Source organism: Hydractinia symbiolongicarpus, chromosome 1, assembly GCF_029227915.1.
Source record: "Hydractinia symbiolongicarpus strain clone_291-10 chromosome 1, HSymV2.1, whole genome shotgun sequence".
In the NCBI taxonomy this organism is placed as follows: domain Eukaryota; kingdom Metazoa; phylum Cnidaria; class Hydrozoa; order Anthoathecata; family Hydractiniidae; genus Hydractinia; species Hydractinia symbiolongicarpus.
In genome coordinates this window covers 7572650-7590171 of record NC_079875.1, presented here as the reverse complement: position 1 = coordinate 7590171, position 17522 = coordinate 7572650, and the positions used below count along the sequence as shown (strand labels likewise).

General features: G+C 33.7%; 1 protein-coding gene and 1 long non-coding RNA gene across 4 annotated transcripts in view; both read right to left on the bottom strand.

Annotated features, from left to right (window-relative positions):
• Nucleotides 1-1166: 1166 nt before the first annotated feature.
• LOC130635772 (uncharacterized) lies at nucleotides 1167-3288 on the bottom strand. The gene is made up of 3 exons (XR_008982187.1): nucleotides 3120-3288; nucleotides 1633-1778; nucleotides 1167-1242 (listed from the first exon to the last, which is right to left on the bottom strand). It is a non-coding gene; the product is annotated as an uncharacterized LOC130635772 (long non-coding RNA).
• Nucleotides 3289-4579: 1291 nt separating this feature from the next.
• The window catches only part of LOC130635625 (elongator complex protein 1-like), a 30970-nt gene continuing 18027 nt past the window's right edge, over nucleotides 4580-17522 (bottom strand). For all 3 annotated transcript variants that reach the window (XM_057445022.1, XM_057445015.1, XM_057445030.1), the window contains 22 exons: nucleotides 17176-17285; nucleotides 16809-16936; nucleotides 16628-16730; nucleotides 16231-16343; nucleotides 15786-15859; nucleotides 15429-15507; nucleotides 14370-14449; nucleotides 13986-14051; nucleotides 13604-13687; nucleotides 10667-10752; nucleotides 9995-10143; nucleotides 9402-9522; nucleotides 9076-9173; nucleotides 8594-8657; nucleotides 8236-8373; nucleotides 8064-8125; nucleotides 7506-7568; nucleotides 7370-7430; nucleotides 6830-7046; nucleotides 6594-6721; nucleotides 4932-5156; nucleotides 4580-4817 (listed from right to left, as the gene is read on the bottom strand). In XM_057445022.1, coding sequence (XP_057301005.1) covers nucleotides 4747-4817; nucleotides 4932-5156; nucleotides 6594-6721; nucleotides 6830-7046; nucleotides 7370-7430; nucleotides 7506-7568; nucleotides 8064-8125; nucleotides 8236-8373; nucleotides 8594-8657; nucleotides 9076-9173; nucleotides 9402-9522; nucleotides 9995-10143; nucleotides 10667-10752; nucleotides 13604-13687; nucleotides 13986-14051; nucleotides 14370-14449; nucleotides 15429-15507; nucleotides 15786-15859; nucleotides 16231-16343; nucleotides 16628-16730; nucleotides 16809-16936; nucleotides 17176-17285 — 2320 coding nt within the window. In that variant the 3' untranslated portion in view covers nucleotides 4580-4746. The remainder of the gene's footprint in view (nucleotides 4818-4931; nucleotides 5157-6593; nucleotides 6722-6829; nucleotides 7047-7369; nucleotides 7431-7505; nucleotides 7569-8063; nucleotides 8126-8235; nucleotides 8374-8593; nucleotides 8658-9075; nucleotides 9174-9401; nucleotides 9523-9994; nucleotides 10144-10666; nucleotides 10753-13603; nucleotides 13688-13985; nucleotides 14052-14369; nucleotides 14450-15428; nucleotides 15508-15785; nucleotides 15860-16230; nucleotides 16344-16627; nucleotides 16731-16808; nucleotides 16937-17175; nucleotides 17286-17522) is intronic.

Sequence of the window (17522 nt, the reverse complement as noted above, 5' to 3'; positions counted from 1 at the left end):
CAGTGCGCTTTATAAAGTTTTTTACATACCATTAACTTACCCTAAAGCTAATTATTTCATGTTTCGCCAGGAATATTTTTCTCTGTGTTTTCATGTAAATTTGCAAATCTAGCAACATTTTTTCAAGTGTTCATGCACCGTAGTAGAAATTTTAAAATCTTGCGCCCGTGGAACATAGGCTACAGCTTTTCTCTTGTTGCATTATAAAGATCGTGAAAAATTGCATGCTTATTTCGTCAATGCATTCAACGTTTCTTTGTTTCGTTTTTCAATCAATAAAATCGACATAGGCGTTATACACTATTAATGGCATAAATTTTCGCGAGAATTAAATTTTGCGATTTCGCGAATTTTTGGGCTTTTTGCGAAATGCTTTAGTACTGTCGACATACGCGAAAAAATGTTCTGGCGAATTTCTATCCATTTCGTCATTCGCAAAATTAATTTTCAAAAACCAAATTTTCATCTGGACAGCATATTTCCTAACAAAATTTTTTTCTTTCGCTGACATTGTGCAGCTGTAAAAGTGAAGAGTGTAGTCATTAGTCGGTAACTTTCTGTTTAGATCCTGAGAGTCCTTACGTAAATGATGAAAATGACTATTCCTCAGATAAATCTGCTTGGGATATACAAACTTAAGCCCGTTTTCATAATGGGTAAAATGCCTATTTATATACAAATTATTTGATCAACAGTCATAAAACTGTGCTTAAAATAAAGACATTAACCATGCAAATATTTAACAGTAATTGACCTAAGAAAATTCACAATTTTGATTGCGAAATTCTTACGAGAATTTATTCCATTAAGGTATAAATATACAGGTATAAGGTATACGGAAAACAAATAATAAAAAAGACATAGCGAACAGATTTTAAATATTTTTACATGCGCTATTTTGCTTTTGTGTGGACCAACATTCTAGTTATATCCGTGGGATTTAATTTGTTGAATCAAATAGAACAATAACCACCATTGATATTTTCCTATATTTCTCTATAACGTGTTGGGTGTTTATCAACTTATTCTCTAGCAGTGTGCACAATTTTTAATTCATTCTAGTTGTTTACTAAGACAATATTGAAAATGTTTATCTCTTGGTACTAAGTACTTAAAATAGGCTTCTCAATTTCTACTTGTGGTGTAACCACTCGATAAAACACAAATTTAACAGAAGAATTATATTTCAATAACTATACAACATCCATGAAGCACTTAAACAGTTTTGTACGCTTCATACACCTAAAACAAAACAGGAAAGTTAATATAACACATATCACGCAGTTTACTTATACCAATATATCTCACTTATGCACCGGTTATTTTTGTGGGTTTGGGCTAATTTTACAGTAAAATGTTAGCAAATTTGTTACAAATAAACTAAGAAAACGTAAAAAATGGTTGGCTTTCCATGACAAAATTTCTTCCTGCAAATTTCTTGATTACAAAGTATAAAGCAAATATTTCAGGGAGATTGTTTGCTTAACATAATAGTTTCATTCTATTTTTTTGTGTGTCAAAACCAAGTAGTGTTAAGATGCACAAAATAGTGATGACAGGATTGTGAATCCATTGTTTTTTTGCTACTGGCTAACAACTAGTTTATTAAAACAATCACAAAAAACTACTTACCATTGAAACATTGCTTTGATCAGCGCGGAACCTTGTGATCATATTTATCTTTAATGTATGGGATGTATGCTGTGATCACTTTCCAATCTGTGAGAAAAAGACCAACCAATGCAAGGCCACCTCCCCATGCAGCCATTGTAGGTCCCCTAAAAAAATAAAGAAAGCATTGCTTATATTCAAAAATCAGATTCAAATTTGGGCCAAATCAATCAGACGGAAGGAAGTCTTTCCACAATTTACCATCTCCTGCTTGCATTTATATTTAACACGGCATAAAAAAGTTTATTATTTAAAAAAAACCTGTCTTATTACCCTGATTTAACTTTTCTCAGTAACTGTCTTTTTTGACTGGCAACACTGGATGGCTGACATATCCTGAGCCTTCCATCTGGAATGTACCATATTATACCACTTTCCCAATGTCGTGTCTTTTTTATGAGCAACAGAGAAAGGTACATGGCAAAAGCAGCTACTAGTTGAACCTGAGATAAGTGTTAATCTATGGTGCCGTAGCTTAGTGGTTATAACTCTTGTACTTTGGGCGGGGACCGGGGTTCGATTCCCCTTTGCAGGGATCTAATTTAGGCGAGTTTAGAAATAATTCCAGTGCATCATCAGAGAATTAAGACAAAAGTCACGGAAATAGGATGTTTTGGAAAGGCCCACTTAGTCCACCTAGTTCACATTATTGCAAAGTTGTTTCTAGGGATGGCTTTTAGTCAAAATCATAAAGTTATGGTGCCATGAGGAGTTGCCAGATGACCACCACAGCTGTTTGTCAATCAAGTAATTAGGCCAGTTATACACCACAAAATGTCTTTGATAAAGTCTATAAAACATCGCCTGCAAATAAGAGGGTGCAGATAAGCCGCAAATGCCGCATATATAAGGGCGAGTTCAGACGACTTTACGAATTAAATTGACGGTTGTCCGCTGAAACCGCCCGCACTCTCCCGAACACGGCAGGAACATTCCCGAAATGCAACACCTTGTAACATAAACATGGCGGACGACAGTTAAAAGAACGCGCTTAAAGAGAAAGGAGGTAATAAAGTTTATATATAAATTATTTATCAAGTAAATCTTATCAAAAACCATAAAAAACAGTTCTTTTAAGAACTTAGCTACCATTTAGTTAGTTCATTTTAATTTTTATACTTTTTTAAATAATTCTTCGAGAGTCATTTATGGTATATAAATCTTTTTTTTTTCGGGCATTGTTCGGGACTATGCGGGTTTTTTCAGGCAAATACCTGAAAAATACCTAAAACTTTAAACCCTAATATCTCTGCATCCGTTTGTCACACAAGTACACGATCCTATACATTTTCTTGATCAGCGTTTCAAGATCTATACGATGAAGGCAACAGACTTTTCCACGGGCCTCATCGACTAGTTAAGAATAATCAATACGATTAATCTATAGCTATACTACTCTTGTTTTGGTTTGTGTGTAAGAACCTTGGCTAGAACGAATGGGAACTTACCAGGACTTTCCTTTTTGTGTAGTGTGTCTGGCAAAGCCTGATAAGTTTGTAACAGTGGCACGAATTGAAGACATTGTCGCAAAAACTGGTGATAAACAAACCCAGAGTGGGTCCAATAAAAGCTTACAGCCAGCCGTATAAAGCTTTGTATGTTTGTCCACTCACTTCGTTCAACGGCACCCCATAAATCGGGGTAATCCGAAGGAAACTAAAAAAGGGTTCCGGTTTTCTCAGATTTGTTTTTGTCCGTGAACACCTTTTGTTTTGTTCCAGGGGCAGGAGGAGAGAGGAAATCACTAGGGAGAAAACCTCGCGCCCAAAATTTACAGCTCTTACCACCATGGAAGGGAGATTAAGAAATCTCCAGATTTTACTATTTGGTTTCAAGTAAAGAATAAAACAAATATAAACAAGAAAATACAGCAGATTTATTACACAAGTCGGATCACCGCATTTTTATATAATCTTTCTAGTTGTGTAAAGATTTCATTGCAAAGCATTTGGAACTCCAACATCGTGCGAAGAAAGCTGGACTTCCAAGAGTGAACTATGTAAGGACAACTCAAAGGTGCAATTCGATTTTTTTCGATATCAAACTGCAATCACGGCGAAGCCATAGTTAGGCTAAACGGATCTGAACGAACAATTGTGATTTCTGCAATCAAATTGATAAATTTCCATTTCGATCCAAACTGAAAGTTAAAATCACTTTAACTTTTCTTTCGGACGGAAACAAATGCAAAAACAAAATAATAATTAGCCGATAGCCAATCAAAGTTAAGTATTCTTCTTGTTCCGTTCCGTTTTGCTTTTGAGTAAATATCTAAACCCTAGCATTGGACAATAAGTTTTTCTTCCATATGTATATACGGTGATTTATAGACAAACGACTTGCGTTCTTACGGGTTAAACAGCTTTTGTCTGTTTTTCTTTCACATTGAGCATACAAGAAAGAAGCCCTGGTAAGGAGGATCAATTGCGTAACATAGTGATTCTTCCTTCTGCTTCCTCTTAATCGCCAAAGTTTTTACGGCTCACTTACTTCTCATCGATGGGATATGATTGCTTCTTAAGGCTGGTTTCTATTAACATAAAATATATTGAGCATTGCACAACTGTCGCGCATCAAGTCACCGTTACGCGTTTAAACGAAACACGTTGTGTACAACAAAAGCGGGGTAAGTGTCGCATAAATGTCGTTAATAGAATATTTTCTATCTCTGAAACAGCTCCACAACAATTACAGATTTTAATGGCAAACAATCTTTACCGTAAATTGATGGTCACATAAACAAATATCTCTTGAAATGTAGTGACTTAAGGTGGTAGTCAGTTTATTTTCCTTTGAGCCATTCGTCATTTAAACGCCTTAAAATAAAGAAACGCGCCATATAAAGCGAAATGTTTCTCATGGCAACAGTAAGTATGTTTCATCAAAAACAAAGTAAAAACAAACAAGATTCGAACAATTCCTGTCGTTCTCTTCGAATGGCATTAACAATTCTTGCCGTTCTCTTCGAATGACATTAATTTATCTGTAAATATATTCTGTGTACTTATCAAAAGAAACATAGCCATTCTTACAAAAAAAAGAAATATATTTTACAAAATATAAAATACAATTTTATTAGATACGTAGAAGATGTAGTTTCCAATTTATATCTCTCACAACAGGACGTGTAGCTGGAGGAAGTTGGTCTAAACAACGAAAGGAAAAACAGAATAATTATATCGCGGGAAAACATCTTCGCGCGGCTCTGCAGACATTTTCGCACGCTTCAAAACAAGTGAAAACACGAGCGCACGTCTTACCTTTTTCTATGGCGGGCACATTATGTCTTTGCGCTAGGATCGACTGCACCGTCGCTTCCGGACCATACGTAGACACAGCATCATTTGAAGTCGACTCGTTGTTCCAGATCTCTTTAATTTTAGTCTCGATAAGTTGAAGTAGTTCGTTTAATAAATTTTGCAAATTGGAAGCTTTCTCTTCGAAGTGGTATAATACCAGAGCTTTCAATAGCGCTGAAACTTCTTCTAAAGCAACACAAGAAAAGAGGTTAAACATCGAAGCTACATTTTCTCATCGGGTTTACGCTCAAAATCGGCAAGGTAAAATAAGAAGGATAACAAATTGCCGTCTAAACTATGTGAAAATTTTTGTACAATAGAAGTGTACAGTATCTCTTACTCAAGTATTTGCAAAACAAACAAACATTGGTTTAACATTTGGTACAAATTAGAACAATCGGTGTTATACATTGATATATATTAAAAAAAAGTGTTAGGCCACTCTTATTGGGTTTTTGGTTTTAAATGTTGTTATTCATCATTCCTGGGATACTTTTTTTGCTTTAACTCGTGCCGTATTTCAACGTTTTGAAGCATGCATACACAAGAAAAATATCAAGGTACACGAAAGGTAACAAATACAAAAAATGCATTGCTTTAAAGGGTGGAAAGTTAATTATTAAAAAAAGCGGGAACTGTATTTATATTTCAAGGATTTCAAAGTATTTTCAAGGTGAATGATGGATAGTCAAGATGTGGTCACGCAGGCAAAAAGTGCAGTGTTTAGTGACAAAAAAGTACGGTGACTCTGTTACCGAACTTGTCATACGGGAATTACTGAAACCATCTTGTTGTACTTGCACGTGTAGACAATTTTTAAAAGTAAGCTGTTTACTTTTTATCAGCATGTGTTAGTGCGTATGTACAAATGGAGGAGTGTGAATAGGCAACTCTTACAGAAAAAAAATTCCACAAGTGAAATCTTTGCTGTTTTTTTATCTTCTCTTTTCAAATACATTTGGAAATTTGCATTTCAAAAAGCGCGAGAAATTTTTAAAAAAAAACTTTTGCGAGAACTAATTTTCGCGAAGTTGGCAAGTCCTAATATTTCACCAGAACTAAATTTTGCAAATTTCGCGAGAAAACAAATTTGAAATCATTTTGTTTCTCAATTTATACCGCTTTTTAAAGGCAATAAAAATATTGAAGAATATATTATATTTCGCTATTAAATCAGAAAAAAAATTAGTGTAAATCAAAAAACTTAATTTCGTGGAAATTAATACTCGCAAATAGCAAATTTTTCGATACTTTATTTCGGGAGCTAATTTTCGCGAAATTGACAGAGGCTAAAGGTAACTCTGACGAAAATTAATTCTTGGTAAAATTGATACTGGCAAAAATTAACTCTCGCGAAAATTACTGCTCAAAAAGTTCCTTAAGTCACATTTTAAAAAATTTAAACACCCCAAAAGTCGCAACGAACATTAACACAAAATGGGATATTCTGAGCACTGATTTTGTGGTCATGTTCCTATATTAAAATTTCACAACAGCTAAGACATTTACTTTGTTTAATACCTTAGTTTGAACCAATTGCTGGTCGTGCCAGCAATTGGTTCAAACTAAGGTATTAAACAAATTGCAAAGTTAGGTGATTTATGGTCTTTTAAGTTCACTAACCTTTCATTTGATCAGACGTTCTCACAATTTCAGCCAATGCTTCACGCAGTGCGAAGTCTTCGTGTTTACTCCCCTCTCGCAGGCTATACTTTTTGCGTGCTACTTTGCTACGACTCTTCCTCGAATGTCTACAACATAATATTATTTTTTTTTCACATTTTTAATTTCTTTAAAAAACAGACCAGTAACCCAGTTAAATAAATCGACGAGCAAGGTAAATGGCCACACGCATATACCCTGAACTTCGAGATCCTTTTGAACTTGCAGTGGTTACGGATTGACCAGTGATACTGCTAATGTCTGAATATAAATCATTATCAGGGTCATCGCGAACGCCTTCAAGAATCTCCATGTTTTCACGTGCTTTCTTTTCAACCACAACTTTTAATCGACTTTCGTAAGTTTTAAATTTAGCCTGTAAATCTTCAAGCTTTTCAACTGTCTGCTCGTAATCTGAAAAAAAGAAGGTAATAATGAGTATTATGGTCGTGGAAAATCATTTTATTGATGAAATTTTCGCGTACATTTAATATTCCGAAGTCAGCTGCTCAAACAATTGTTCGCGCGAAAAATAATTTCTCGCGCATTCGCACAATGCGCACATTTGAACATTGGAGATTTCCTCTCAGTTGAACGGAACAGATTTCGTGAAATTAAATAACGCGCGAAGGAGAATGGTTAATTAAAACGGGCGATCACGGTAACATTTTTACGCTTGATTTTTAAACTTATAATCCTCATAAAAAATTACAGAAAGACAACTATTGACAACATACGGTTGTGAATCGAGGGCTTCAAATTCGTTTCAATCAAGTCATCGCGCTCATGTTTTTTAATCTAAAACATAACGATAATATTAATAACAAAACATTGTCAATAACTACATTATGAAACAAAATAAAAGATTTTTACCAGTTGCAACGCCTTAAACCACAGTCCACCATCCAGGAAACATACTACACATTCTTCCACATCCTACACAAAGAACAACAATACAACACGTCTATAAAAACGAAAAAGAACAATGTATATTGATTATCCCCATCACAACACGTCTGTGAAAATGGCATTGAAAACACCTCACAGGAATTCATTTTTGCTAATTTTGCGACGATTTCGCAAAAAAAAGTTCCCGCAAAATTGGGAAACTTGCTATTTTTGAAAATTAATTATCGTAAAATCTGGATTTTTATCCCTTTTAAAATGAGAAATTCAACTGAGTTGTCTCTATCTTATGTTTCTCACAAACCCCTTCTTAAGACTCTGAAACGTATGCTCTTACAAAGTAGTTAATATGAAAGCAATATGGTAAAGTTCGCTAGCAACAAAAACATAAGACCATTTAAAAAATCAAACGTCCAGTATAGTTATAGAAAAGAATAGTGAAACGACCACCATTAAAGGAAAATAAAATCAGTTCAGATTGTCGTTGTGTGAACAACCTGTACGTATACCCGATCAAGCACCAACCTGTACGTAAACTTCAAGTAGAAATGCTGCTTCGTCGTACAGACGGTTTGATTTCAATTTTTCTAAAAAAAAAAGAAACAAAAATTATTGTGAATTTTATCCTTAAACTTCTCCTCCTAATTCTTGCTAGGCCTTTACGATGGAGGATCCTAAATATTATTTATTTACAAACCGCTTAACTCTCTGCACAATTTAATGATTTGATCGTTCGGGTAAGCGAGTTCTTTCGCTTCAGTTAACACCATACTCCAGTTATTCGTTTGTAAGAATGCTTCTAGTGCTTCTCGATGGTGTCCACTCCGACTGAGAACTAAACAAGGTTTATATTATATACACAACCAGGGCAACCACACATCAAATTTACGGATAGACAAGCAGGTTAATGATACAGGTGAAATATACGAGCCGAATAAGAAATTACAGACTTAAACCTTAGCGTATAAGATGTTTAAGTTCTGTATTAATGCTGCTAAATTTGGTACGCTTTTTAAAGGAAACAAGTGAATTTGCTAAAAAAAAAAAAACTCCACCTATGCCTGCATCTTCGTGTAGTTTTTGCTGTCGCAAATATTCACCATATTGAAGACTTAGTTTCTAAAACAAAAATGAAACAATAGATAGAACAAACAAACAATAAAATAACTGCTTCTAAATAAAACAATTCAACCAAAAATTACATTTCTGATGTAATCAACGATTGCAAATCAACTTTGAATTTTTAGTTTATTTTTTTCTAGTTTGACTGAGCGAACTAGATTGTGTTTCGGTAAGAACTGACTTTCCTGCAAATTCAAGGTTTTCTAAATGATACCATCAGAAGTACGGAAAAATAAAGAAGGAAAATACAACTGGACATAAAACAATCCAAGAAATTACACCTTAATATCAATATATCGTGATAAAAACACTTATTTCAAATTTTAACTTCCACACTTTATCAGAGCAAACTCTACTAAAGAAGATAAAATAAAGACGCGGACCAAATGAAAACACTATCCTGCTTCATACTTACCCTGTATTGTTCAGACGTGACTGGAAACAACTTTAAAGCCTGACGATGCAATTTTTGCTCTTTAACGAACTCCAAGCACTCGTTAAAACAGTCTTCACCTGAAGTTACATAAAAACAACATCTATTACAGTGTTGTTGCCAAAAATACAATCGTTTCGGCGTGCAAAACTACACTTAACTGAAGAAACACATCAGGCTAATTTTTAAGAATGTTTTATCAACAGAATCTCTACATTCATTCGATTTCCAAAGTTTTTTCAGCTCAATACCAAGTTATTTCTACGACAGAAGCAAAGAGCAAAAAATAGCGACATAGGTGTACATACATTTAACAAGTGAAACTAATGCTTTCTGATACTTCTTCAAATATTTATCGATTGAGTAGTGCTGATAATTTGTTTCCATGTTGCGAAAGTTATTTAAAAAAGGAAGGTATTCTTTTGGATCCTAAAACAAGTGGAATAAAATTTACAACAATTTGATTGGTCCTTCAACTAAGACTTTTATTTAAAACCACCTATATCTGCCAGAATATTTAAAAATCACGCCACTAAAAGCTGAATAATATAAGATGATATGTAAAAGGATGAAGAACCGTGGTTTGTTTTAAACATTTCGGTATGTCCAGCAAAGATTCCATGATTATTTGCCAATGATACAAAAGTTTTATTGGCTGACCCACTGCGCACAGGATAAGCTTGCAGATGTCTGAAAATCCTTTATCACAAAAATTGAAATCGTTCTTTCAAATTTTTATATTTTGCAATTGCTTTTGTGATGATTTTGAAACTCTCGTCTGACAATTCTAATTGCATGTTTAACATATCCAATCATAGAGAGTAACTTGCTGACCGAATGTGCAGATCTTAATTATTAAGCTTTTGAGATCTCTCCGTCACCATCAAAACTAGTTACTAACCTTTTGGGATCTCTCTGCCACCATCAAAACAATCTTGAAATCATACAGACCAAGGGCTATATCAAACAGTTGATTTACATCGATGAGATATAAAATGTAATTTAACGCCTTATCATAAGAGACACTGTTGTTTTCGTTTGATGGATGATCTGGTAAAAAAAAAGAAGAAAACATAACTTCTTTTACGTCTAGTTAAAATTCTAACCTTGGTAACATTTGCTGCAACCATTAAAAAACGAAATGAAGAAGTCGAAGGGTTAACTTGCATCCTTAACTGCATTATTCCTTGGGCAACTAGAAAACTAGACTGCACACGAATAAGATGTATGAAGACAGTGTAGTGGTAGCGCTGTCAACTTGTGATCATAAGCTTGAAAATTTGAGTTTCCAGTCGGGTGCACTTTAAATGTATATAGTAACGAGTAATGTAAATAGACAGCTTTTAGGATGGAATCCTCAACGACGTTTTGTTACTTATTTATGCCAGCCAATGTATGTTATAGATTTAAAAGTATGGAACGACAATCTGTAAACATGAATCCCATATTCCTTAAGCAGCCCCTATCAATATCTTTGCTAATTACAAGGGCACCAAATAATACTATCATAACGCTGTTTTATAAAGAGAGAGAAAATAATTTATGTTTATTTAAAAATAATTTGTTAAATTACCTTTTAAGTGTTTTATTTTCATTAATACCATTTCTAGATCGGGTGATGACTGTTTTGCATAGGTTGTTAATAATGCGAGAAAATATCTAAATAAATTTTCAACTTAGAAAAGAAGGTAAGAAGATAACTCTCACCATGAAACCTCCGCAAACACTTGCAGGACAAATATAGTGTGTTTCTAGAGAGGCGTCTTCACTTCGTATGAGCAAGAAAAATTAAAATTTACCAATCGGGTTGTGTTTGTTAGTCCCTCGTCATTCTTCCTCATTGTTTAAATTCAAGAATTAGGCGTCAAGAAATTATTGAAAAATACGACAAAGAAAGAAATTAATGTTTTTAATGAGATATTAGTCTCCTATTAGTTCTAATAGACCTATTTCCATATCCATTTTCGTTCCGCGGAATATACATACCAAAATACCGAATAACATGAAAATGAGATTAGTTATGAGCAAATTTTAGGTTTGCAGTAAAGAAGTCCAGATATGGTTTGTTTACTTCCTATATTTAAGATTTCGGATTACATACGAGATCTTATTAAAACGGGCGGTCTTTTTCTTCTTTTTCTTCTATGACCGATTTTTTAACCAATTGCTGTAACGTCACGACATTTGAATTCCGACCTGACCCCGCGTCCCAGCGCTACTCCAGCTGTGTGCGTATCTTGAAATTCGTTAAGTTGGGAAAAGAATGAAGACGCGTTACGAATTTGATCACAAATATTGTTATAGACTGTTATTTTAATATTATTTGATGAGCTATGCTAGATACTTCTTCCCAAATTTTCGTTTCCAGTTATGTTTTTAACCAGGCGGATTTTGTTCAACTAAACCGAGCTCTAAGGCTTAAGGTACGAGTCGTGCTGCGAATTAGAATATTTGATTGGGTTAGTATAATTATTTAACTCCCTAAATCTCAGTTCTATCAACGTTTAAGATATTCTCTTCATTGTGTCTATGTTTTCACATGTTAAAATGAAAATATCATCACGTTTTCTAGGCATGTGTAAATCTGAAACAAACCAATTTCAAGATTTTAGCTAGCTAACGTAGATTTCAATGCAGCATCCTGCTGAAGCCAGTTAGCTGTAGCTAGCCATATTTATTTTGATTACTTTAAAGTTTGGTTTATTATTATTTATTTTTATGTTGGGATTGTGGCTCTCTTCTAGCTAGCTCTTTAGCTACTTCTGGCTGAAGAGTAAAAGTAGCCAAATGCAGTTTGGCTAGCTACAACAAAATTCTTAATCAATATTTCTTATGCTAAATGCAGTTAGTAGGTAGCGACACCTTTTATTAGTGTCATGAAAACTTACTCTGCAAAATAGAATTGCTGAGTGATTTTTTTTAGCTGGACAGGGTAAAGACAGGCTGTTTCTCCCGTGTTTTAATTTAAAAGTTGCAATAAAGTGTTTTTGCAAAAAAGGGTATTATGCCTATATGGATATGTATCATTGTTTGCCTTTATGAATCCCTCAGCCCAGAGTAATATTTATTTTTTAACTTTTAGCGTGAACATTCTCTGAAAAATAAAAAGGTTGGCCAACAGTAAACTGTTTTTATTTTAGCTAAAATTGTGAAAAGTTATTTTTTTTTTAAATATTATACAGCGGCACAGTTTACATTTCTTATTAATCGCTCTTTCAGGCGTTCAAAACCAGGTAACACAGCTACTTGTGGCTTAACCCAGCGTTTCGACTCCAGGTTGCCCGCCTTGCCTAAATGTTAATACCACGGAATGCCATTTTGGATTTAGTCTCTATTGTTAATTAAACCTTTTTGTTTCTTTCGCCTACTTCTATTTCTTTTTTTGTTTTTAAACTTGTAGGATCCAACTTTATGGTCAAATCTTAGATATCTTAAACTTGATAAAGATTTTAGTCATGTCGCAGGTTTAATAAAACATTTCCAAAATATCGCTACACCACAAGCAATAATATGTAATAAATTGATATGCTAAAAAGTCTTCGTTTCGTTCTTATGAATGTTAAGTGTATGGCGGTGTTGTTAAAGTATTAATTTTCACAAATCACTTTTTTGTACATTTTTCAAAAAACGGAACAACATTGTAAAAGTTCTGTACAAAACAGGCTACTGGCGACCTAGGCATAGGGAACAAACTTGCACATGAATAAGAATCCGAATCTTTTAGCCTGCAAGGGCTTTTCATTGCCACATTAATTTGACATACAGACTGTTATTAACATTTGCTGATAATATGGGATAATAGCATATATCATTGGGCCGTTCTAATGCTTTTTGTTTATTATTCTTGGTGTTAAATGAACAAGGTATTAGCTAGCTTTGAATATATGAGTAGCTTAGCTAGTTGGCTGACTCACTTGTTCCAAACAAACGTGAAATTTCAAGCTCTTTACCAAATGGTGATGTTGCTGGTATGTATCCTATTTCATGTAAACGAAAAACAAAATATCTGGACAAAGGACCTGGTTTTTAAGAACATTTAGACTGAGATATTGACAAACATTAAGTACGTTTACATTTAAATTCTTATAAGAAAAAGTATATTATTTTATACTTTTACTCATGCAGCTAAGCTATAGCTACAACCCTGGAAAAAATACTTGTGAAAATGTGATAAAAAATCTACCTTTTTTGTATTCTTGATGTCAAAAACTCTTTACTGTCCCCTCCTTTCCTTCTCGTTTTCATGTTATTCTGCATTTTCGCATGCATATTTCGCGGAGCAAAATGGATACTGAAAAAGGTCTTTTTTGCAATCAAATGACTGCCCGGGCGCCATATTTTATTTTACTGATAACGGATGCTGATTTGAAAGAGGGGAAGGTGGAGAGAAGCAAATCTATTGACATTACTATCTCATTTATTAATCTGAATAGTCTGGTGGTAAAGATTTTAAATCTACAAATACGGTGAATTGTGAGTTTCTAAAATGTCCAAAAAATATATAACTTACTTCTCATTACCAGACCGCTCAATAGCATCTCTTACAGCCTGACAAACTATGTCTACTTTGGTGGAAGAAGTCTTTTTTCGATTACTAAAAAATAGCAAAAAATAGCAAAAGAGAATAACGATATTTAACTGTTTGGTGCCCTTGTAATAGAGCTTTTAAACCTTTACCAGCATAAAAGAGTATTAACATATTAGGTTTAGTTTACAGACTGTGGTTCTTGCACAGCTTAACAAAAAGTTTTAATTGTGCTAGGATACACTTTGTATATACCAACATATACAGCTATAATTTCAAAACACTTATATCATTGACTAGACGTGACATGTTTACGCAGATCTTTTGTCATTCTAAAAACTAAAGACATTAATACAATATTACTTACGCATCAGTTGCAACTTCTCCATGTTGATAGAAAGGAAAATATAACGTGGAGCACACATCTTCGGGCCTGTACATAACAGAGAAATAACATAAGTGAAGCAAACGTCTTCAAGTCTGTACATAACAGAGAAAAAACAGAAGTAGAGCAAACATCTTCGGGCCTGCACATAACAGAGAACAAACACAAGTAGAGCAAACATCTTGGGCCTGTACATAACAGAGAACAAACACAAGTAGAGCGAACATCTTCAGGCCTGTACATAACAGAGAACACACGCAAGCAAAGCAAACATTTTCGGGTCTGTACATAACAAAGAAAACAAAACTTAAAAAGAAACACATTTTGTTTGCAATCAAAGAAATCTAGTAGATTGTAAAAACTTACGTTAAGTCAGCTAAAAACAAATTCAAGTAATTTATGGTAGGAATGTCTTTGATAAACTTATTCACGTTTTCCAGAAAAAGCTAAAATAAATAAGAGAAGTCGCTTATTTTAAGCATCCTAAGAGTAGAAATTAATTAAAAAAAAAAGTTTATGGAATTAAAGTTTGTGAATAACCACAGGAATGACCACAAAATGCGGAATGAAATATTTATTATAATATGCACATTTTTATTAAAATTGCGACATAGTAACGCTAGGACAGCTACTTTTTTGTCTGAAGCGAATTTTAATTCCAAACGAGCCGGTAATAGAGTGAATTGCAAAATATCTGTCCTTGTTTGGAAAATGTTTAATTAAGTTAGAAAACAATAATTTCGCTTTGTTTTTTTTTCACATATTTTTTCCACGTCTCTCCTTAACATAGTTATACTCGAAACGAGAAGTCTATAAAAGTCGCTGTTAAAGAAACTAATTTCCAATTTTATAAATTGGCGAAACAGAGAAGAATATTACATCACACTCATTTTAATTTACTTTGATATTCGTATCACACACTTGACATAACAAAAATTATAGTCATGTAATGGTGACTTGTTATTTCCAAAGCATACGTCATTCCAATAAGGATACGTTATTCTGAAAAACATATGTTATTTCGATAAGCATACGTTATTTGACAAGCCTACGTTATTTGAAAAACTTACATTATCCGATAAGCATACGTTATTCAAAAAACATACGTTATGCGATAAGCATACGTTATTCGAAAAACATACGTTATCCGATAAGAATACGTTTTTCGATAAGCATACGTTATTCGAAAAACATACGTTATGCAATAAGCATACGTTATTCGAAAAACATATGTTATCCGATAAGCATAAGTTTTTTGATAAGCATACGTTATTCGAAAAACATATGTTATGTGATAAGCATACGTTATTCGAAAAACATACATTATCCGATAAGCATACGTTTTTCGATAAGCATACGTTATTCCGATAAGCATACCTTATCCGAACCATAAACAGGCTGTTAATAATAAAAGTCAAAACTAACCTTGGGGTTGTGATCATAGATTAGATTCAAATTAATTCGATTCCGTCTCATCACTTCAAACGCTTTCTCATAATTCAAACTAAATAAAGTTTTCAACATTGGAAAAAGACAACTTTTGTGTTCAAATTATACACCAGAAATGTAGGAGCACAATGCATGCACCAAAAAAGCAGCGTATTTGAAATAAAAATTTTATGCCGAAATAAAAAAAAAATCAAATTCACAGTAAGATACTTTAACTTTACCAAAAAATAATTTGAAGACTTTTTTTGAAGTCTGACATAGTCAACAGCAAAAGAATGTTACTTTTTATAGGACAAAAATACAGGTTGGTTAAAATAAATATGGACTGCATACTTGTTTAATAACTTCTGCAGGCAACTAACAACTAATGCACGTGGATGAATACATTCCAAATTACCACGTGGCATCTACGAAAAAAAGTTATGATTCAATACCTGACTTTTTTTTAGTAAACGGTTTACCTGGGTTTTTTATTTCACATCATCACTAGTGTTAAAAGCTACTTAAAAACATGTAGTTTCAAATTTCAATGTTGTCAATGTCGATCCTGCTGTACCTTGAAGTTTAGATAAAAAAAGTAAGTGGTCAAACAAACACCCCTTTGGGAGAAACAAATTGGGAAGAGCAAGTTGGGAGGGTTTATCAAGTTGACAAGGGATGCACAAAACAACACTTCGTACTTCAAAAAAATTAAAAAATAAATAGGTGGTAACTGCTTGCTTAGACTTAAAGAAAGAGGCACAATAACAAGTACAGTAAAGTTAGAATGTGGAGTTACCTGCAACACGACTGCTGTTCCTTGATGTACGGCAGTGACAAGTTTTGAACCTCTCTCAACACGTCGAACAGCTTCATCAACACAATACGTGCATTCATCATCCAGCTTTGTGACTAAAAATGACAAGAAAATGTCCAAATATTCAATTGGTGATTAATCTCGAAACAATTAAATCGCTTTCAATTCTTTGGATGTCATAAAACTAAACAAAGCCGAACTTGAATGCTTATACCACCATCCTATGTTTTCTTGAAATGTCAAAATTGGATGATTAGCTAATAGCTATAAAGAAGAACATGTTTTAATTGTTTTCCTTGTCTCAATTAATACATAACCCCTTTTTTATTTACAAAAATGTTAAACAAAGTAAAATATTTTTATAATCTATAAAACTCACCTTTCGCAAGTGAATTAAGGTAAACACTCCTCAATGTGTGACTATGTGTTGTTAGCAAAAGAAACTCCTCGTGCAATAAAAACGATGTACAATTGCTAGCTATCTAAAAAACACAGACAAAGAAGTATCAAATGAAACCCACACTTAAGCATTACGGAAATGCATGTCCTCGTAGATGTACCTCTTTTTTATTCATGAACAAACGATGATGCTTTGTCAAACCAAAAGCTATATCTTCGCCATTAAATTTTGTGCACGCTACACGAGAGCAACCTTGTGGAAGCGAGCAATCGGTGACAGTGTATGACTCTAAGATGAAAACAGAACTATGTTACACACACATTTACGATTAGCATACATTCAGAGATCACTTTTTTACCTTGTTTTCCACTGGATGCTTTTTTAAAAATTTCCATTACTGACGTGTACAGTTACGTACAAGCATCCCCACTACATCACGTAAAGTCAGTATGAGAAGTATTCGAATCCTTACTGAATTAGTCATTGCAGACAACAAAAAAAATGAACGAAATTGGAAGTTCCACTACCTTGATTTATTCTTAAGATGTGCCCTCGCCAATCTTGTGCTAAAAGGCATTGTTGAGAATCTTCACTTCGAAACAACATAATGAGGTTTTCAGTCACTCGCAGTTTAGAACTAAAACACAAGATCATTTTGGTATAATCAGAAAATAAATCTAATATCACCACAGAAGCTGATGATTTTGGCGATTCTTTGTCTAGATTTAAGAAGAGCATTACTCCCGTCAAAGATTTCGTTGCTACACTTCTCTGTATGTTATTTCGAAGAGTATTTGGTTCAAAGTATACACAATGATAAGACCATGACATAACTAACAGCAAGAACACCTAAAAAATGCCCATAAGGCTTTCA